Below are 23,525 nucleotides of genomic sequence, written 5' to 3' on the forward strand. Positions count from 1 at the left end.
CCCACTGAAAGCCCTCCCATGGCTTCTGGTCTCTCTGAGAATAAATTCCAAAGCTCCTTTTCAGGGCCTGTAAAGCCCCAAGAGATCTAGCCCAGTCACACTCCCCTCCTTTGTATTTCCTCAAACATACTAAATGTATTCTGGCTTCAAGAGCCTTTGCTGTTGCTACTCCTTCAGCCTGGAATCTTCTTCCCCAGACTTCGAATCCTCAGAGAGGCCTTTTTTGACCACCTCGAAGAAACTGTTAACCCTCTTGCGCTACTTAATTTTACTCCATAGCACTCATTACTATCTGAAATCAAATGGTTTGGGTTAAACTTATTAAAATCCACCTCCTTTGGGGCACCTGGGTGGCTCAATCGGTTAAGCGTCCAACTTCGGCTCAGGTCATGATCTCACGGTTCGTGGGTTCAAGCCCAGCATCGGGCTCCGTGCTGACAGTGCAGGGCCCAGACTGTGCTTCAAATTCTGGGTCTCCCTCTCTCTCTGTCCCTTTCCGCTCATGCTCTCTCTCTCTCTCTCAAAAGTAAACAAACATTAATTAAAAAAAAAAATGGGGCGCCTGGGTGGCTCAGTTGGTTGAGCATCCGACTTCAGCTCAGGTCACGATCTCGCGGTCCGTGGGTTCGAGCCCCGCGTCGGGCTCTGGGCTGATGGCTCAGAGCCTGGAGCCTGCTTCCGATTCTGTGTCTCCCTCTCTCTCTGACCCTCCCCCGTTCATGCTCTGTCTCTCTCTGTCTCAAAAATAAATAAATGTTAAAAAAAAATTTAAAAAAAAATCTACCTCCTTCATTAGAATGTAAATTCCACAGGGCAAGGAATTTATCAAGGCTACTGCTCTAACCCCAGCACTTAAAACAGTAGTAGGCATAGAGTAAGTGCTCAAATATTTGTCAAATTCATGATAAGGTAAAAAATATTCTAACACTTTTATAGTAGAAGAGCAATAGTTGCTCTTCATTTATGAGAGCTAATCTCTTCACAGTGAAATGGTAAACTGCTAGGACAGGATATGTAATTACAGCACCAAGCTCTCCATTGGCCATGGGACTGGGAAAAGGAGCCAGAAATCCACGGTAATAAAAGTAAGCTGCATATGCTGTTAAGTAGCATTACGTCCTACATGTAGGGGGCAAACAGTATGATGTAGAGATAGTCAGTTTTGAGGGTTTTGTTTTCTATTCGAGGAAATAAGCGTATTACACCTTGCTAAAGCTACTCTGAGCCAAATTGGTAGTTTTATTTTGGGGGTGGGAAGGTGTAAAAGGTAAACAAATCCATTAAATGAAAACAAAGGGTAAAAGATACTGAGTGTAGTAAGGTCCCAAGTAGACCAGCGTGCCTGCAAGGTGGGGGTGTGATGAGAAGGAAAGCTGGAGAACAAGCAGGGGTCATGAAGTCGAGTCATACAAGTACGGGCCCATCTGAGTGCCCACTGTCTGTGAGCCAATCCTCACAGGAGTTACCTAAAGATCTGAACCTCCTGACCATAGAAACTTGTAAGTCTTGAACCTTGTAAGACCTTGAAACATAAAAGATCCAAGGTGCAGGGCTGCAGGTGACCTGCTAACATTATAGGATATGCTGTGGTCGGACTGCCTTGCTGTCCTCGTAAGACTCTTTGTGGAAGTCTGTGCGAGAGCTGGGTGGTCAGAGATAAGTGGTAGGACTGTGTCCAGCTAAAGGGCAGCCCTGGAGCTGGAGTCAGAGACTCTGGGGCAGGAATGTGGTGTGTGGGACTATGGCTGGAAGGTAGGTGACCTGTGGGACTGACCGATGGGGCCCCCAAGTGGCTGTGGCCTCTGTAGGGCTTTAATCAGGGTTGGGCGTCTGTCCTCACTTAACCTCTGCACCTCTACCTTGACAGAGGAATTTTTCACACGGATCCAGAATCCTGTGTAATAACTTATTCAATCTCCTTCTGTTACTATAGATTTCTGGCCATTGACAGAAAGCCTTGGTGCCGTAAATACATATTTCATTCTGGCTGTTTGCTACCTCATGGTACAGAGATTGTCTCTAGATAATGAGGAGCCATGATTTCACTTTAATAATTTACTTTTTTTGGCAGTTAATCAATGTTACAATAAAATCATTGTCATGTATGACTTTAAGGCCTTACTTAATTTTTAAATGAACCTTCAGATCTTAGTTGCTATATATGCTCTGCAAAGTTAATATTCTCATTATTGGTTAAGAGCCCCTGAAAGTATAAACTCTGAAGACTTAATGAGTACTTACAACCAGGGACACAGTTAATAATTTTAAATCTTTGAAGCACTCATGCAGCCCCTAGCTCTGATTATTTTAATGAAGCCTTTAAAGTTTCTGCCTCTCTGTCACTAAACAATAAGCTTTCCTCAATTTTTAGTTTCATAGAAGATTGATGGTGAGATTTTTAAAAATAATTTAAAAATGGTTTTATACCTATCATCACAGAAATGTTCACCCTTCTACACTGGAATGTCAGTTTCTATTATATACATTGCTAACAGTTTCCCGGGCTGTTCTTTCTCCCAAGTAGGAACACACATACTCGATTTACCTGGTTTACTGCAAAGATGATCTGATCATACACATCACTTTGCGTGTAGACTGCGTAAGTGTCATCCATTCGGTCCACATATCCTTTTAAGAAGAGGTGTTTGAATGCTATAGTGTTCTCTTCCTTGAAAGCTACAACCATCTGGTTACTCAGCCCAAAAAAGACCAGCTTCAAAGAAAAAAAAAAAAAAGGAAAAGAGGGTGAAAACCCAATGAAATAAAAGGTCTCCATATAACGACCAATTTATCTATTCCAGATTCAATGTTTAATTAATCCTGAATGTATTCAATAGAAATTAAAGTTTCTGTAGCTGCTAATTAATTTGACCTTAAAGAGAAGGTGGGCTTCTAGTTTTAAAATGAAAGAAAATAGGGGCGCCTGAGTGGCTCAGTCAGTTAAATGTCCAACTTCGGCTCAGGTTGTGATCTCACGGTTTATGAGGTCAAGCCCCATGTTGGGCTCTGTGCTGACAGCTCAGAACCTGGAGCTTGCTTCCGATTCTGCATCTCTCTCTCTCTCTCTTTCTCTCTCTGCCCCTCCCCCACCTGCATTCTGTCTCTCTCACTCTCTTAAAAATAAACATTAAAAAATGTTTTTAAATAAAAATAAAACGAAAGAAAGTAGCTTTGCACATTTTCATGTATGATCTTACTTAGGATGTTGCCCCCACCACTAAAAGCTTTATTTCAGAGAAGTCCTTGTTTAGGAATTTAGAGAAGCTAGGTCACTCTGGCTAAAGAAATGGGAAAGTTTCTTTAAGAAAGAAATAATGATGGAAACCCCTGAAGTATGTGCATAACTTGGGTGAGGACATTTGAAGAGCTCAGGGAAAAGACAAAGAAGGTGAAGTACAACTTAGCACTTTGGTGGGGGACATTGAGGATTCCAGCATAATCCAATCGAAGGAACACCAAGAAAAAAATGTCAACAGAAAAACTGGAGGCAGATGGTCCAGGGGCTTACAGGGCAAGTAAAAGATCTTTAAATGGCGAGCGTCTGGGTGGTTCAGTCAGTTGAGCATCCAACTTCAGCTCAGGTCATAATCTCTCAAGTCAGTGAGTTGGAGCCCCGCATCAGGCTCTGTGCCGACAGCTCAGAGCCTGGAGCCTGTGTCAGATTCTGTGTCTTCCTCCCTCTACACCCTCCCCCGCTCACATTCTGTCTCTCTCTCTTTCAAAAATAAAATAAAAACAAAAAAAAATTTTTAAAGATTTTTAATGATTTATGCAGGACATCAAGAAGGTTTTGAAGAAGGTGTACAATGCAATATAAGAAATACCTTAAATAAGTCTAAATCCTCCAATCAAGCTATTACAGTTAATTGTCACCATTTAATTACCCAAATTGTGACAATAAGACCAAAAATAAAAATATCCTCTCGACTAACTTCTAAATTAAAGAATATTAATATAACATATCCTTCCTTACATATTCATGAAGGATTGACACCAGAGTTTTATATGAAACTCAGTTATTCATGCTTAAAATCCTTGTTTAACTGCATTGCTGTGGTATTAACATAATCTCTTTCAGTCATAGCTGAAACTTTATGTACTCAAAGTCTCTCTTCCCTCCAAAACCATCTCAGTCTCTTGCTCTCTTGCACGTCCTCTCTCTTGCTCACTCTCACTTGTTCTCACTCTGTGACACACACATACACATACACACACAAACACACACACTGTAACTTTAGAACATACACTCTAACATACACTCTGGATCCCAGAGCAATGCAGGGTGTATTTTATATGGAAAAAGGGAACAACATTGAGCACCTATGTGCCATACCAGGAACTTTCCTCATACGAATCCCACAGTACAGTTCCTAATATACCCATTTTATAGATGGGGACATAAAGGCAAAGAAGTTAAATAATGTTGTTCAAGTCACATCACTAGCAAGGGTGTAGCCAAAATCTGAACCCAAGTCCAACAGACTAAATCCAAGCTCTAGTCACCCTGGCATGTTACACAAAGTAGTCCAGGGTCTTATTGGGGAAAAGTAAAGCACACAAATCTTTTCTCTTTTCACCTCTCCTCATGATGTATGTCCTACACCCCACATATGTCAGTGCTCTCCACCTAACTGGACTTGCGTTTCTGAAGAGCCTCTTTAAGCCAAGTATCCTATTTAAATCCCAATAAGATGACAGCTTGATGTTCTAGGGATTTTACATCTAATGAAGCTGATGACTGAAAAGCCTCCAGAGAATTCCTAAAGACCAATTGCCAATGCAGTCAAATACATGAGTACCTCCCTCACGTGAGCACTGAGCTGGGTCCAGAGGATGCGATGTGAAAACAGCAGTCCCTGCCCTCAAAAGTGCACCCATGGCAGAGAGAGAGCCATTGTAATTCAGAGACTAAGCCAGGTAGTGGGAAAGGGAAAATTTTAGTAGGGTGCCTGTCATCAAAGACACCTTTCTTTTGTTGCTGCAGACACAAAATCTCCAAGTGAACAGAAAGACCACCTCCTCTCCCCTGAAAAGTGGGAATCTGTCACCAAGTCACACTTGCTCAGTCACAAAGTTTTTATGTCACCTCTGCTTGGTTGCTGCAGTACAGATTGAGGAAACATCACAATTAAGAAAAACTCTCAGTTCCTTTTAAGAACGTCCCTAAATGCCTTTTATATGTGTATTACTAACAGGCTTAACATCTTAAACCATTGGTCAATTTTCCTCTTGGGCACCCTAGGAAACAGGGTGGTTAGATGAGCTCCCTAAAAGATTTAGGAGTAATTAAGAACACAAGTCTTAGAATAAAACCTGAGTTGAATCTCAGCTCTCCTCTTCTAGTTTCCTGACTATGACAATTTTACTCCAGGAAGCCTCAATATTCTCATCCGTGACATAGGGATACCACTACTTACCTCTGACTTAAGAATTGAACATGATGATGCTTAGCCCCCAATATAGCAAACACTCAAGTGGTAACAATCATACTAAGTAGAAGATATTCATGTTCATCTGACACAGGCTTTTCCCTCTACTTATCAGAAACAACACAGATAAAAATTTTCACTATTGTGATGCACTGTATTATCACCTGGAAGAATTTCAATTCCAACTTGCCAAATATTATATGGAGAATTGAACACCCATTTTGATGGTGACATATTAGAGAGAGCAAGCACCTGCCTCTAAACTCTTGATTCTGCCACTGACTAGTCATGTGGCTTTTTAAAAACTCTATAAACATCAGTTTCCTCTTCGGTAAAATGAAGGATGCTAGTTTTTATCCAATAGGAGTGTTATTATAATTAAATGAAATAATGTCCTGGGAGAGAGTAGTCACTCAAATGTTAGTTTCATTTACATAACACAAGTGTGAGAAATTTAGGCAAAAATTCTACCAACTTCATATGATTGTAGAAATCCCCTTAGCTTCTAACCTTAAGCATTTGTGCCCAACAATCAGTTAAGATTAGTCATTTCAGGGCTTTAAAGTTTTTTTTCCTTGAATACTTGTTATTTATTTACATATGCATTTTTTCACCAAGTTAAGTATTAGTAAAAATAAACCTATCACATCTATTTTTCCTGTTAATATCTGCTTTTAATTTTGCTCTTTTGCTTTTAAGGAGAGATCATTACTCTTACGAGTAGGAAAATATATCTTCACAAGAGTAAATCATAACCAGTATATATAAAGAATTGCAGGGGCGCCTGGGTGGCTCAGTCGGTTGAGCATCCGACTTCGGCTCGGGTCATGATCTCACGGTCTGTGAGTTCGAGCCCTGCGTCAGGCTCTGTGCCGACAGCTCAGAGCCTGGAGCCTGTTTCGGATTCTGTGTCCCCCTTTCTCTCTGACCCTCCCCCGTTCATGCTCTGTCTCTCTCTGTCTCAAAAAAATAAATAAACGTCTAAAAAAAAAAAAAGAATTGCATAATATGGTTTTCCCCAAAAATGTCAACAGAAGACGAGGAAATGAGATTCAAACTCTGCTAAATTGAAGTCTCATATTTCACTGTGTATGCCACTCATTTTTAGTTAACTCCACATTTTTTCATATTGCTCAGTGTTGGGGTTCCCATGATCACAGGGTTCCCATGATCACAGGGCTGTGAGAATCCAGATACTTGCCTTAACAGAAACCTTTGAAATTTCTGAAAAGAGAGAAATCCCCAGGAAACTAACTAGGAGGGTAAAGAATCCTCTGGTTGGGCAACAGCTAGTTTGAATGGATGATTTAAAAACCTCCAGCTTCTCTATTGGAAACCGAATATTAAAATCTTCTTTTCCTAAAAACTGATTCCATTTTGTGACCAAAATTGTAATTTAATGAAAGATGAGAAGGAAAATAATTAAGGAAAAAAAAAAACCCAAAGTCTTCTTTCACAAATATTGAAGGGAGAAGGGTTTAAGATTGTATGTTTCCTAATTTATTGTTCTCCATTATACATACAGTTCAAAGTTATGAAAAACCACTGTCCATGCTCCTTTTTGTTACTAAAAGAGGCCTTCACTAAACTCATGATTTGAGATGCTTACCTGTATAGTAACCATCGCAATTTTTAGAATTTGTATGCCAAGCTTCCATGGTTTTCTACCACGAGCCCAGAACTTCTCACAAGGATTCATGAAAAAAAATTTGAGTTTTCGCCTCATCTGGTCTTCTAACAGAAGCTCCTCAGAGGGCGATGTATGCTGGTTAAAAGTGCAGCGATTTTCCTCTTCTTGAGAGCTGCAGCTACTGATTACAACCTCGGAATTTGCCATCTCTAGGGAGAGGAAAAAAAAACTATTTACATTCTATAAGTAAAGGTATAAATTTATATTCTTTGCTATCACAGGATAGTTGAAGAAGCCCAAACAAAAGATCTGGTTTCAAATAAGCACCATTGTTCTAAAGGGCACTTTAGATATTTACAGAATCAATTAGAATTTTGTTTCAATTACTAAGTAAATTTTCACCTGGTTGAAAGTTACTGCCCTCAAGGGCTACTCCTATTAGTAAATGATTGTATGTACATGTATATATGTACGTATACACTTTCTGCCTCATTCCGTGACAGAGGTAGTTAGAACAGGGTGACCTGCAAGCCTATGTAATGGTTTTAGAAGGTAGGTGGACCCTGAAATAACAGGCAAAATTTTGTTATATATGAAGATATGGCCATTTTTCCTGCAGTGATACTTTAAAAAAAAATTTTTTAATGCTTATTTTTGAGAGAGAGAGAGAGAGAGAGAGAGAGACAGTGTGAGTGGTGAAGTGCAGACAGAGAGGGAGACGGAGAATCTGAAGCAGGCTCCAGGCTCTGAGCTGTCAGGACAGAGCCTGACGTGGGGCTTGAACTCGTGAAGCGCGAGATGATGACCTGAGCCGAAGTCAGACGCTCAATCAACTGAGCCACCCAGGCACCCCTGTGCAGTGATACTTAACGTTTCACCATATTATCAAAATAAGTTTAAAACCGGAGTTAAAGGTAGCAAGATGTGGTGCAGAGAACTAAAACCGTGTTTGGTGTCTAAAATCGGTTCTACGACTTGACACCTCTGTGACCTTAGATAAGTCACTCAGCCTCTCTGAGCCTCAGTTTTCTCTTCTGCAAAATAGTAATAACAATACCTACCATCATGTATTCTGATTAAATACAACTGCAAATAAAGCCCTAGCAGTGGTTCCAACACTGAGCAAGCAGCCTCACTCTCCCTATGGCCCAAACAGCCAGGTCAGCTTCCTGAACAGGCAACAAGATTCTTAAGGGGCAATGGAGGCTCAGGAAACTTACCTGTTCTACGAAGGGGAATGCAGGAGCTTAATTTAAGTCCAAATCGCAATCAGCCATATCACTTGCATTTGACTTTTATTGAGGGCCTTATATATATGTAGCACATTTTACTTTTCAAAGTACCTCGTATCTATTATCTCTTTTATCTCTTTGAAACTAGATGGGGCTAATTTTACTGTCTTTGTAGTCAGCATTTCCAATCCAAAATGACAAAGATATCACTCCAGAAGCAGGGGCTTATTTTGGATTTTCACTCCGACCAATAATATTATGGAAACCTGTTCAAAATAAAATACCCCCAACCACCTGGCAAAGTAGAGTTCTTCCATGTAGAAGAGAAAGGCTGGCTCTGTGTGATGCTGTTACAGTGACTTCTGCTCAGAGATCAAGGTGGGGGAGGGATTAAACCAAACTATAGTAATACAACCTCTAACAAGTCACTGTTTAGGTATTACACTGCTTTCCAAATATAGAATCCCACAGTTGATTCTGATTCAAACATTCTTAGCAAACCCAACAGCTCCAAATAATAGATATTGGCTATAAAAACTAGCCACGGGGAAGCTTTTTAAAATCTTGATTAATAAAAAGATTAACAAGAAGACTGATGAGTCAGTAAAGCATAAAGCCTATTTACAATGGCATAAAAATAGCATATGCAATACCTTCACAATGCAATAATTATGATCGAACTCATTCATGTATGGTTCTTACGTCTTAAAATGCCTGTCAAAGTATGAGTACGGAAACTCTCAGGTAAAGACGTAGGGGAGAGAAAAAAAGCTATTAATCCCTTAAGATTTTCATTCAAGAACATTTTATTTCCTTCTTCAAAAACCAGCAGAGACTTTATCAATGGGACTTAAAAGGAACATGATTTTATGTTCATCACAACTCTCACGTGACTAACCATTAGTAACGAAGCAGGTAATAATAGTGCATGTTGGTAAATTACAGACTTGAGGACACACTAAGCCCTTTCTATTTTGATACAGGGAAAAGTAAACTTTAAAGTAGACACACGCCGTGTAACAGCAACCCACAGGAACAAAGAGAAAATGAGACAACGGCAATCAATTTATGGCACCAAGCTGTCCCGGAAGCAAGGAATTTCATTCACAAGGACTGGCCGCTACACTTGCTGCAAACGTTGGCTTTCCCAAAGTCACACAAGCCCTTCCTGGGGTGCACTTTAAAAACTGCCAGGTGTCCGGACCCCGAGGCGCCGAAGGAGTGCCCGCCAACCACCCTTCACAGCCACCCGGGGGCGCCGCGCAGGATGCGGGGTAGGTGGAGACGCCCGGCAGGAGAGAGCCTATCCGCGGTATCAGACGCGCTCTTACAATCTACAAACTGACACACAGAGGCTGTTTATTCACGGAGATGAGACGCTTAACTGGATTCAGCTGCAGAAAATGAGAGAAAACCAGGGAATATGTGTGAATAGTAAAAACCTCAATTGACAAAGGAACGCAACGTCATTTCTTCAGAAGCGCTGTCTCACTCCATCAGACTCAAAACTCCTCTCTTCACCCCTGCCACCCCCGCAGTAGCGTCCCCGCTGACCTTGCGCTGGGAGGTGCAGCCGCAGCCCGCCCTCCTCCCCGGCCTCCGCGCCACCAGCAACTTCGGACGGCCCAGCTTGGCTGGAGGCCGCTTTCGCCCCGCGCAGGGGTCCCGGCTGAGCACCCCCATTTCCATCCGCCCCCCACGCCGCTATTAAAGGCCACTCGAGTCGCGAGACGCTGGCTGCGCAACTTCTGGACCATCTCTGAGCCCCCGGCCGCCCCCCAGACGGCAAACCCCTCCCCAGCTCTTCCAGGGCAAGACTCTGGCCGCAGGTGGCTTCAGCTCTCAGGGTCCCTGCCTCAGGCTTCCGGGTGGGCGAAGGCCTGGACGGGGGTTGCGCGGCAGAGCCTCCCGCCCGCGCAGCTGGGGTGCGGGCTGACCCCAGCCAGGGGCCCCCGACCTACCCCACTGACCTTGGGCAGGCTGCCGAGCGGGCGCTGTGCGGAACCGCTGCAGCTCGCACCCCGCTCCCACCTTCGTCCCTTCCATGGCGCCGACGTCCGGGGGTCCTGACCCTCTCGCAGTGTGTCACCGACGGCTCCCAACATCGCGGTCCCTCCCTGCACTCCGTGGGCGCCGTTCCCACGACACCTGATGCCTCCGGGCGGTGCCGGGCTCGACTCACCTAGGGAGGGGGGGGGGGTGGCGCTGCCAGCGGGTCAGGCAGGGGAGTGTCAGGTCTTCTTCGCTGCAGGGGGAGCGGCAGGTTCGCGCGCCGCTCTAGAAGCCTCTGAAGCTCTGCTTAACCCGGTCCAACTGGAGCCCGGAGGCCGTGAGTCGCCGGCGGTGGCATCCTCCCCGCCGCCGCTTTGACTCGTGACCCTCCTCCCCTTTGTCCCACTCCTTTCCACGCCCTTTCTGGGTAGTCTTTCAGCGGGCCAGGTGGTGCGAAGGAGGCCTCCGAACGAGCCCGGCGCGGTCCGGGTCTCGGGCACCCTTTCACGCCCCTCCCGGTTCCTGTAAACAACCCGCATAGCCCTACTCGTTTTTCTCCAGTGCTCAGGGGTTTCGGCGAGGTAGGTGCAAAAAAGTGTGTGGGCTCCGGGCTTCCGACCGCAAAGGGGCCTCCCCTCCTGGCCGAAGGCTCTCACACGCTTGTGGGGCGGGGGTAGACCTGAGGATGGGTGTAAAGGGCCTGGCTGCGGGTGAGTGCTCAGTGCTCTCCAGCAGCCGTCCATTCTGAGGACTGCAAACGGGGGAAATCGTGAAATTTGTAAGACTTTTCAAGCCTGAGCCTTTTACCCTCTCTAGGCCTTCCAGCTTTGCAGAATTGCTTGTAAGCAATTAATTAGACTCCACTAGGCTGGGTGCTGGGGACAGAAAGAGCCCTGGAAAGCTCTTAGAAGAAATAAAAGCTGGACTCTGGACATACTTGAGGTAGTGATGAAGATTGTGTGGCCAAACATTAGCCAGACTGCTAAACCTCCTAAGCTCAGCTGTGCCTAGGATTACATTTTTTTGTAAAATCCAGTTTTAGCAAGAACCTTGCCAAGTCAGTTTAACCAACACCCCCGCCCCCAATATCTGATCATCTTCAGTATGTAATTGTGTTACTCACCCTCCATCAGCCCCCATGAAGTCTGGTCACCCTGGCCGTTTTCAGCGAGAGTCCTGTTAGGTGGGTTTAGCCAAAACTCCCCTGATCTTGTTTTCTCTTGGTAATTTTCCATTCACTGACCCCTGTCCTGCTCCTGGGCTATCAATTCCCACTTGCCCATGCTGTATTACCTGTTCAGCCTCATCTCTCTTTCCCCACTGTAAAATCCCATTGCAGGGGTCCCTGTAACTATCAGGCTGGTCCTAAATAAAGTCTGCCTTACCATGTTTATAAAGTGTCATCCAATCTTTTTTTCTTTAAAAGTAGATCTTCCACTATAACCTCTTTCTTCACGAATTCTTTTTAAAAATTAAACCTAAGTTTACTTGTCAGAAAGAGATCAGGAACTTTGATTAATTTTAAATACAACCACATCAGGTTTGTTTGTTTGTTTGTTTTTTGCTATGGATAAATTTGTAAAAGTCACTGAATATACATGACAGATAATTACCCCAAATTATATCAAGAGCTGTCAGATCTTTTAATACATTTTATAAAACCTTTCTTCAAATCCTAAACCAGTTTGCATTGATAATTTATAAACAGAAATATCTTTTCTTGCAATGGAGTACAAGAATTTTATGCTGCTCATAAACCTGAATCCCAGGTGCTGTGAACAAGATAGATATTCAAAAGTGCCCAATTGGCACACTTGATTCTCAAGTGCAATTTGGAAAATATAATTTAATCTCTAATGTCTTGTATGCCTTCACATGATTTAACACTATCTCCTTACCATAACAGTGAAGTCTTCATAACAGTGGGAGTTTGAAATGCCTGATTGTTCAGGAACAATCTCAACTTTGGAGAGGTCCACAGGCATAAATGATGACCCTCGCTTAACCCTAGTTGGAGCTGAGTTAAGTAAACTGAAGAAAGTTGAGTCAGACAAATGGGGGCCCACATTCCCTTTTATACGATTTACTGACTGTGCGAATTACGGAGTCTCTCCACCTCCCCATTTCCTTCTATGTATAATCTGTCAAATGAAAGGAATGATAAATTTTAATTAATAGTATACATATAAAGCACATAATACTTTGCCTGTCATATTTTATGTGCCTGTAACTATTGATCTGTTTTTATATTTTTGGAAGATCTAAATTAATGAAATGATCAACCACATTCATGGATTGCAAGACTCAATATTATTAATATAGTTCTCACCAAATTCATTTATAGTTTCAACCCAATCCCAATCAAAATTCCAAAAAGCTGTTTTGTAGAAATTGATAAGCTGATTCTAAAATTAACATGTAAACACAAAGAGCCAAGAATAACCACAGCAATTTTTAAAAAATGTTTATTTATTTTGAGAGGGAGAGCATGCACACACAAGCCGGGGAGGGGCAGAGAGAGAGGGAGAGAGCAAGGATCTTAAGCAGGTCCCACTCTGTCAGTGTGGAGCCCCATACGGGGCTCAATCTCATGAACTGTGGGATCATGTCGTGAGCCAAAATCAAGAGTCACATGCTTAACCGACTGAGCCACCCAGGTGCCCCTAACCACAGCAACTTTTAAAAATAAGGACAAAATTGGAGAACTTGCCTCACCTGATTTTAAGATTTATTATAAAGCTATATAAGCAAGACAGTTTGGTATTCATAAAAAGAAACATATAGAGTCTATGGACATATAGAATATACATAGACAATGGAACAGATGAAAGAATCCAGAAATAGATCCACACATATATATGATCAATTTATTTTTCTCCCCTTTTCTCTTTTGCTTTTTTAATGTGAAATTAGTATTTCACTTATTTTGTACTCGGTTATGTCTCCCGTTTTTTTTATTGTTGAGGTACAGTTGACACACAATGTTGTTATTAGTTTCGCCATACAATTCTACACCATAACACCATAACAATTCTACAATTCTATTCATTACTCAGTGCTCACCATGATAAGTGTAGTCACCGTCTGTCAGCAGACAATGTTATTACAATATTATTGACTATTTTCCCTATGCTGTACTGTTTTTCTCTGTGTATGGTCATTTGATTTTTGACAAAGGGGCCAAAACAATGTAGAGGGGAAAATTAAACCTCAACAATCAACATAATAATATTATTGACTCAAAGGAATGTACTGACATCAAATCAAAAGGAAGACAGGAGGGGCGCCTGGGTGGCTCAGTCGGTTAAGCGGCTGACTTTGGCTCAGGTCATGATCTCACAGTCAGTGAGTTCAAGCCCCGCGTCGGGCTCTGTGCTGATAGCTCAGAGCCTGGAGCCTGTTTCAGATTCTGTGTCTCCCTCTCTCTCTGACTCTCCCCCTTTCGTGCTCTGTCTCTATCTCAAAAATAAATAAACGTTAAAAAAAAATTTAAAAAAAAATTTAAAAAAAAAGGAAGACAGGAAATGCTGACGTGTACAGTCAATGATGAAGGTCAACATTTCTGGAAAGCATGACAAGAGCACGTTAGACGGCAGCAGTTAAGATCTAATCCATCTTGCTTGTTATTGTTGTCATGTTATAAGCGTGTGTTCCTGGCCTTACTGGTGAGTACTTGTTGCAAATAAAATAAACATTAATATGTTTATGTACATAGAATACATTGTGCTAATCCTATGGATAGTATTTCAAGAAATACCAAGTTTTGTAAGAAAAATAACTCCCTAAGTTGGTAATGTCAACATATTTCTTTTTCTTTCTTTTTTTTTTTTTCATGTATGTGGTTGATCTTGCTAGGAGATCCAAATATTACATTATTCAAATATAGTCCAATCATGTTTGCTGCAATTTGTGTTAGAATATGTACTAAAAGACATAGTTCTTTGTAAAACAGACAAAATATTTTCACTGCTGAAAAAGTAAATGAGTTTATATAAAGCAACGTATGCCCTAATGCCCAACTGGGTAATGCTTTTGGAAGTGCTTCATAAAACTAAACCAACATTAGGGTGCCTGGGCACCCCAGTCGGGTTGAGTATTGGATTCTTGATTTCGGCTTAGGTCATGATCCCAGTGTCGTGGGATAGAGCCCCACTTCGGCTCCGTGCTGAATGTGGAGCCTGCGTAAGATTCTCTCTCTCTCTGCCCCTCTTCTCCTCCCCACCCCTCCCTCTGTAAACACACACACACACACACACAAAACAAAAAAACTAAACCAACATCACAGAATGAGAGAAAATTTTCCTTATCTGGAATATTTGTCACAAAACAAAGATTAAATCTGTTGGATAAGACAATATTTTATGTGTTTTAAATTATCATTTGAAGAATAACTTTTTAAGTGTTAATTTTTTATTTTTAATTTTTTTTTTTAACGTTTATTTATTTTTGAGACAGAGAGAGGCAGAGCATGAACAGGGGAGGGGCAGAGAGAGAGGGAGACACAGAATCAGAAAGAGGCTCCAGGCTCCGAGCTGTCAGCACAGAGCCCGACACGGGGCTCGAACTCACAGGCCGTGAGATCATGACCTGAGCCGAAGTCGGATGCTTAACTGACCGAGCCACCCAGGCGCCCCAATTTTTTATTTTTAAAAATGGTTTTTTATTTAGTGGCACCTGGGTGGCTCATTTCGTTAAGTATCTGACTTCGGCTCAGGTCATGATCTTGCAGTTCGTGATTTTGAGCCCCGTGTCGGGCTCTGTGCTGACAGCTCAGAGCCTGGAGCCTGCCTCGGATTCTGTGTCTCCCTCTTTCTCTGCCCCTCCCCTACTCGCACTCTGTCTTTCTCTCTCTCTCTCTCTGTCTCTCTCTCTCTCAAAAATAAACATTAAAAAAATTTAAAAACAATGATATTTATTTAGAATTTATTTTGCATTAATGTTTTCTTTTTTTAATGACTTCTTTAATGAAATGTCTGTAATAAGTAGTGATCATTGCTGCATGTAATTGAAATACCCAATCTTGTCCAAAATTATTAATAATAATAAACCTTACACCATGCTTTTATTATCTTTTTTTTTTTAACGCTTAGTTTTGAGAGAGAGAGAGAGAGAGAGCAGGGGAGGGGCAGAGAGCAAAGGAGACAGAGAACCCCAAGCAGGATCCACACCATCAGCATAGAGTCTGTCTCAGGGCTCGAACCCACAAACCATGAGATCATGACCTAAGCCGAAATCAAGACTCCACTGTTTTTATTTTTATTTTTATTTTTTAACGTTTATTTATTTTTGAGACAGAGAGAGACAGAGCATGAATTGGGGAGGGTCAGAGAGAGAGGGAGACACTGAATCTGAAATAGGCTCCAGGCTCTGAGCTGTTAGCACAGGACCTGACACGGGGCTCAAAATCACGAACTGCAAGATCATGACCTGAGCCAAAGTCAGACGCTCAACGGACTGAACCACCCAGGCGCCCCTATTATTATATTTTTTTTAAACGGAAAGAAAGCTCTGGAACTTTTAGTATAACCCTATCACAGGAAAATGATTCATTATTCATTATTATGGTTACTCATTATATTTCAAAAACATGTACATAAAGTGTTAGGAAAAATACAAAATAACATGATTTCAGGAATTTCATTTTTGTGTTGTTCCTGAATCCCACAGGTTAATATCTGTTGGGAATTGGGAAACATTACCACAGTAACTAATGAATACCTACAGTTTTCTTGGCATCTGATGGATAAAAGAGAGCTTTTTCACATCTTTATCTTCTTACTGTCTCCAAAATCCTGTTTCAAGGTATCAGAGTCCAGGTGAAGTTCTCAGGTAGCATGAGTGTTAAGTCACACATATGTCAACCCCAAATATTTTTCACCTTTCTCTTAGTATCTTTGTATCACACATATGTGTGTGTTAAGTCACACATATGTCAACCCCAAATATTTTTCACCTTTCTCTTAGTATCTTTGTATACTCATCTTTCCCCCTTAATTCCTTCTCTTCTTTTAAAATTAAAATGTTTACTTATCAACACATATATTCAACAATCTTCTATATTCTTTTTTCTAATTTTTTAAAAATGTTTATTATTGAGGGGCGCCTGGGTGGCTTGGTCAGTTAAGCGTCTGACTTCGGCTCAGGTCATGATCTCACGGTCCGTGAGTTCGAGCCCCGCGTCGGGCCCTGTGCTGACAGCTCAGAGCCTGGAGCCTGTTTCAGATTCTGTGTCTCCCTTTCTCTCTGGCCCTCCCCTGTTCATGCTCTGTCTCTCTCTGTCTCAAAAATAAATAAACGTTAAAAAAAATTTAATGTTTATTATTGAGAGAGAGACAGAGCATGAGTGGGGGAGGGACAGAGAGAGAGGGAGACACAGAATCTGAAGCAGGCTCCAGACTCTGAGCTGTCAGCACAGAGCCTGATGTGGGGCTTGAACTCACAGACCACGAGATCATGACCAGAGCTGAAGTCAGACGCTGACTGACTGAGCCACCCAGGCGCCCCAACAATCTTGTACATTCTAATAAGAATATTAGGTCCTATGGATAGAAATATGAACAAAACATAGTTCCTGCTCTTAAAGATCTTACAGTCTAGAAGATTTTTTAATTTTAAGAAAACTGCAAATACAGAAAAGCACAACAAATAATAAAAATACTCACGGCCCCCAAATTCAACAAATTTTACAGGCTTATTTGATTTATTTCCAGTCTTTCTATTTTACAAGAAATAAAACATTATAAAGTTAACCATCACTCCCCAAGTGTAACCTTCTGTCACGAATTGGTATAAATCACCGCCATAGTTATTTTCTCACATACACATACCCGTAATAAATAGAAATCACTCCTGTGTGTTTTTGTTCCCAAAGATGGCATTGCTCTGTATGTAGTCTGCAACGTTTACCTCACCATTTTGGTTCCAAGCTATGTCCATGCAAGTTTGTTTATTTTAGCAGCTTTGTGGTAATTTATTGACTAAATAAAAACAGTATCCATTTCCCACCTAAAGGACATTTAGGTTATTTCTATCTTTGGCCATTACACCGAAATTCTGAAGTAAACATCGATGTACCATTTCCTCATTCACGTATGTAAGAGTTCCTCTAGGGTAAATATCCAGGAGTAGAATTGCTAGATGATAGGCTATGTACATTCTTAGCTTTAATAGATACTTTCAAATTATTCTCCAAAGTAGCTGTTCCAAATAATTTATTGAATATTATATGGTATATCTTCTTATTTATTTATTTATATATTTTTAAAATTTATTTTTCAGAGAAACAGAATGCACGGGCACACATACATGAGTAGGGAGGGACAGAGACAAGGAAAGAACCTTTTTTGTTTTAAAGTTTATGTATTTATTTTAAGAGGGACAGAGACAGCATGAGTGGGGGAGGGGCAGAGAGAGAGAGGGAGAGAGAGAGAATCCCAAGCAGGCTCTGAACTGTCAGTGTGGAGCCTGATGTGGGGCTCAAACCCACGAAGCCATGATTTCATGACCTGAGCTGAAACCAAGACTCAGACGTTCAACCCACAGAGCCACCCAGGCACCCAGGGAGAGAGAGAATCCTAAGCAGACTCCCTGCCCAGCACACAGCCTACACAGAACTTGATCTCACTCACAACTGTGAGATCATGACTTGAGCTGAAATCAAGAGTTGGACACTCAGTCAATTGAGCTTCCAACTCTTGATTTTGGCTCAGGTCATGGTCCCAGGGTCAGGTCGTGGGATTGAGTACCTCTGTCCAGCTCCATGCTGTGCATGGAGATTCTCTCTCTCTCTGTCTCTCTCTCTCTTCCTCTGCCCCTCTCCCCTGCTCATGTGTTCTCTATCTCAAAAAAATAAAATAAAATAAATAAAATAATTTAAAAAAATGAAAATATCCTCAATCCTATTTTTAAAACAAGGGAGAGAGTTGGACGCTTAACCGACTGAGCTACCCAGGTGCCCCATATGTGGTGTATCTTCTATATGCCAGGCAGAAATTCAGGCATTGGGGATGCTGCAGTAAAAAAGACAAAAAAAAAAAAATTCTGCCCTTGTAAGTTTACATTTGAGTGGACAAAAGCAGTCAATGACCATAATTAGTACATTATAGAGTGTGTTACAAGGTGTTAGATGCTGTGGGGAAAAAAATAAATCAGAGAGACAGTGAGGAATGTTGAGAAGATGCCATTTCAGATAGCGTGGAGATAGACCTCATTGAGAAGTTAACATTTTCGCGACAAACTTGAAAGATACCTACTTTAAGTATTCCAGCAGAAGGAACAGTCAACGTAAAGCAGACGTGTGCCTGGTATGTTTGGGTAACCCCAAGAAGACCAGTGTGTCTGCAGCAGTGTGAACCACAGAGAGGACTGGTGGGAAATGAGGCCAGTCGCAGGGGCTGGGTTATGCTGGACCACAACTGTAGGCCACTGTGAGGACTTTGGCTTTCACGTAGCGTGAAATGGGAGCCATTGGAGGGTTTCAAGCAGACGACTGGCATGTTTTGTCATATGTTTTAAAGGTGTATCCCTCTGGCTGCAATGTTAAAAATATATCCAAAAGGATGAGAGATGAAAGCAAAGGAGTCAAGGACAACTCTTGGGTTTTGCCTGCACAGCCATAAAGATGGAATTGCCATCAACTGAGGTGAAGCAGACTGCAGGACGAGCAGCTCGGTGGGGAGAAAATAGGAGTGCGTTTTGAACATGTGCCTGAGATGTCTACTAAGCGCTTCTCAGACTATCAGTTGGAGGCTACTTGATTTGGTTGGAATCCCAGCAGTTTCAGGTTCAAACAAGGACCCCTTCCTTCCCTCCCACCCTCTCTCCCTCCCAGGCACACTGATGCAGGAAAAAAAAAATAATGACTCCTATTCAGGGTCTTCAACCCCTAGTTTCTGAGCTCTTTTTAAAAAATTCTTAAAAAGGGGTGGGAGGGTCATTCACTAAAATAACAATTAGCAAAGAGCCACCTTGTATCTAATTTGTCAGATTACCCTTCAGTAAATCCAATCTGAAACTTATCAAAATGAACTTAAATAATCAGAGAAGTATTTTCAGCTACAAATTCTTGGCTCATTACATTTTTACTCAACTAGTAAGACTGAAACTAATTTTTTGTTGTTTATTTTTTTATTTTTGAGACAGAGAGAGACAGAGCATGAACGGGGGAGGGCCAGAGAGAGAAGGAGACACAGAATCTGAAACAGGCTCCAGGCTCTGAGCTGTCAGCACAGAGCCCAATGCAGGGCTCAAACTCACGGACCGCGAGATCATGACCTGAGCCGAAGTTGGACACTTAACCGACTGAGCCACCCAGGCGCCCCTGAAACTAATTTTTAAATATCTTCACATTTTAGGCAAATTTAATTCAGCATCTCCTGGAGAGCATATCCGTGTTCACTAGTCACCATAAGAATGCTTCATTTCTGAGCACTCCCGTGAAAGAACAGATATTCAGTCAATCATTTGTAATTTAAACTTGTAAAATGAAGAAATTACTAAACATTTTCCACTTAATTTCTAACTTTCTGGGTATCATGAGTTATGACTCATTCCTCCAATGGTCATCCCCTTAGGGTATCTCTAAAGAAAACATGACAAAAAGGCTTGATGTCTCATCCAAATCACAAGGTTATGATCTTTATTTCCTTAAATTTGACTGCAAAGGATTATGAATTTTTTTTTAAGAAAAGGAAATTTTTTGGAAGAATGCAAAGACACTTTTGTTAGATCAGCCTGATAGTCTTTTGTTAGATAGCTTTTTCTAGATTTGTTCTCAAGAATAATCAAATAATTCAACGTATATTTTATGTTGCCATGCTAAACAATAGAGATATAAAGGAATGAGATTCTATCCCTACCCTGAAATCCAGTGGCGGGGGTGGGGGGGGGGGGAATCCATATAAACAAGTCATACTTGCTATAATGGAAAAACAGAGAAAAGAGTGACTCATTCTGTTGGATGCCTGGATGGCTTTACAGAGAAGGTGATATTTGAGTTGGGTCTTGAAAAATAAATAGGTATTTACCAGGTAATGAAGATGAAGAAAGACACTACAGATTGAGGTAGAGATAGAAGTAGAGGTGTGGGATGAATGGATGCACAGTTATTAAAGGGCGTGGCATATGGGGGGAGCAGTAGAGAGCCCCCTGCTCTCTCATCGTGGGACAAATCCCTGGGCCTGTGCAGCAGTATGCTAGTGGCTATGGAAACCCACAAGACAAGCGTGTCCCAGCTGCCTGGGGCTTCTCTGAGTTTATTCAACTTCATGTCAATTTTAGTTAATAGTAATTTTAGACATTTTCCCCAGTTTTGTTGAAATGTGACTGACATACAGCATTGAATAGAGATTTTAGACATTTTAAAAATGAAAAAAAAGGGCACCTAGCTGGCTGAGTCAAAAGAGCATGAGACTCTTGATCTCGGGGTTGTGAAGTCAAGTCCCACGTTGGGTGTAGAAATTATTTACATAAATAAAAAAATAAGCATGAAAATAAACATGAATATATTTGTGAAGAATACAAAAAGTTCATGCATTCTTTATATGAAACAAATACATCCCGATTTCAGAAGTCTGTTTCAAGCTGTAACTCTTATCATCAGCCTATCATCATCAAACCCTGTGGTTTCAGGCCCCTTGGCTCTTAGGGGTTTCACTTGAGAAGCACTGGACTAAAACATGGGTCGAACAGAAGAGAGAGACAGGAAATGAGATTAGAAAAATAACTCATTATCTCCTAGATATCTTTAAAGCATCTTTCAGGACTATATTTGTAGTGGGTTTCATATGCCAAATTGAGAATATTTAGGCAAGGTGATGTCAAGATTGAATCTCTGTTGTAGAACACCGTGGCAACTTGGCAAATCAATTTGAGAGGAGGAAACAGAACAAATCAAGAGACTATTACTACCATCTAGGTGAGAAATGGGGCCTTCCTGAGATATGGCAGAGGCAGTGAGGATGGCTAAGAAGAGACTATTTGAGAGATAATTTAGGAAAGGAAAATGACAGGACTTAGTGACATGTTTACTGTTGAGTACTGGGAGTCAGGAGTGATTCTCAGATTTCTAGCTTCGCAAACCCATGAACAATGGATACTATTACCTAAGGTAGAAAATAGAGGGGAAAAAGTTTCCAAAAGTACCTCAAAGATATCTGAAAGACAATGAGTTGACTTTTGCCTCTGCTAAATTGTGATGCCTGTGGCACAGAAATTATTCATTTAATATCTTCATCTAGCAACTATTAAACACCATGAATTAAGCTAGGTATGTATTTTAAAATGTCCAGTAGGTAGTGGAAAATCAGGTCTGAAAGAAATTTAAAAGATGTATGAGGCTGAAAATACAGAAATGAAAGCCACTGATGTGCTTTGCAGGATGGCAAAAGCTAAGGGGACCAGATATGCCAACAGGAGAGTACAGAGTAAGAAAAGAAGACTCACCCTGAGCCCAAGGAAAAGTAATCTTTCAGTGTCAGGGTGTAGAAGAGCCTGGGGAAAGGTTGTCACAATGTCAACATGATAAGTCCTCCTCCTAGTTTTTAAAAATGATTTCCTTAGTAAAATTTATTAGCATTTCACAAAACAAATTCTTCAGAAATTTGGAAGAATATATATGATCTTTCTGCACACCGTGTGAAGTCATAGGATCATTTTCTCAAATGTCACGAATCTGTACGCCTCTTCTCAATTAAATATTTTCATTTAAATTGGGTGTAAAAAATTAATTGGGGGCACCTGGGAGGCTCAGTCAGTTAAGCCTCCGACTCTTGATTTGGGCTCAGGTCATGATCTCATGGTTCATGGGATTGAGCCCCACGTGGGCGTGTGTGCTGACAGTGTGGAGCCTGCTTGGGATTCCCTGTCTCCTCTCTCTCTGCCCCTCCCACACTCACATATGGATGTGCACTTTCTCTCAAAATAAATAAACATTTTTTTAAAGAGTATTTTTTAAAGAAATCAATTTGGACTAATTACTGTAGTCAATTGTATTACTTTATTAAATTCTGCCAGCTTACAAATTAGGCAGTTTTAATTATTTTTTAATTATTAATTAAAATAATTAAATTATTTTTTAATTATTTATTTTAATTATTTTTAATTAGTTTTAATTATTGTTTAAAGAGGGAAACAACGTTCAGGGAGATGAACTTCACTGTGTGAATCCCGTAGGACCCATAACCACAGATAAAATGAACCTTAGAGTTACTAAGGGATTTAATCTTCTCCCCCTGAGACTTCCAGTATGAGTCAAACTATACAAAAACTATTTGGCAAGAGGAAAATGTAACACATCAGAATTCTGGGACACTCACGACACCCGATCCAGCCAGATTTTATCTTTCACATCGGAATCTAGGGCAGATTCCTGGGACGGCTACCCCGACCCAACCGCCCCAACCTCCCATGGGGGAAGCCGAGCTGTCCTAAGGGGGTTGGAGCCCTCAATCTTCCTCCCAGCCTTCACTCCCTGCTGCTAGAGATCACACCCTAGACGGATTCATCTTTGGGTACTGTTGCACCTGGTGAGGGCAAGGCTGTCCGTCCTGGGGTCAAGCCAAGCCACCACCCTCTATACAGGAACCCACATTGCACAACTCCTTCCTTGCCGGTGGAAAACTGAGCTGGCCCTAGTTCAAGATACATGACGTCCACATTACGGCAACCAATCACAAGTCTGCTCTTAAGGAGCGGGCCAGGGAGCGGACACTGTATTGGTGGTGGTGTCTTGTCAATCTCAGCAGAGGCACCGCGTCTTTCTCTTAGCAACGGATGTGTCATAGCAACAGCTTGCCGGGAGCTGCTGTTTGTGCTCTTGGGACTTGGCTTTTCTGAGAGGAGAGTCAAACTTCCATCTCCAGCTCCCAAAGGAGCTTTCTCCAGGGTACTGCAAAGAGGCTTTTTCCCCTTCAGTTTAGCAGTATCAGGTAAGGGACTCTGATGGGAAATCAGGCTTTCCCATCTGAATGGGAAAGGAGGCGTGGAAAACAAGTATTTTACTCACTCTTCCCTGGGCTTTTGGAACACTCGCTGGGCCAGTGATGTGCTTGATGCAGTAAAGACTGCAAAAAACTACAAAACGTTCCCTGATTTCAGAGAACTTCCAGCCTAACCAGGAGACAAAAATGGCAGTGAGAGAGCAGTTAACGACACTCTAAGAACTGTGGGGGCGGGTACTAGGGCTGTTCACAGGTAGTATATCACATTGTCTAGGACATTGCAGTGCAATGCTAGGAGCTCAAT

At 41.7% G+C, this 23,525-nt stretch overlaps 2 protein-coding genes across 2 annotated transcripts in view; one reads left to right on the top strand and one right to left on the bottom strand.

The window, feature by feature from the left end:
- Positions 1-23,525, bottom strand: part of MCOLN3 (mucolipin TRP cation channel 3) — a 46,228-nt gene that overhangs the window by 20,091 nt on the left and 2,612 nt on the right. Inside the window, exons 2-3 of the mRNA XM_042952445.1 lie at positions 7,039-7,268; positions 2,546-2,713 (exon numbers count right to left, since the gene is read on the bottom strand). Of these exons, the coding sequence (XP_042808379.1) occupies positions 2,546-2,713; positions 7,039-7,266 (396 nt within the window). The 5' untranslated portion in view covers positions 7,267-7,268. The remainder of the gene's footprint in view (positions 1-2,545; positions 2,714-7,038; positions 7,269-23,525) is intronic.
- The window catches only part of DNAI3 (dynein axonemal intermediate chain 3), an 84,808-nt gene continuing 84,342 nt past the window's right edge, over positions 23,060-23,525 (top strand). The window contains exon 1 of the mRNA XM_042952442.1: positions 23,060-23,209. The gene's annotated coding sequence lies outside the window, so the exon portion shown is untranslated. The remainder of the gene's footprint in view (positions 23,210-23,525) is intronic.

Source organism: Panthera leo, chromosome C1, assembly GCF_018350215.1.
Source record: "Panthera leo isolate Ple1 chromosome C1, P.leo_Ple1_pat1.1, whole genome shotgun sequence".
NCBI lineage: Eukaryota > Metazoa > Chordata > Mammalia > Carnivora > Felidae > Panthera > Panthera leo.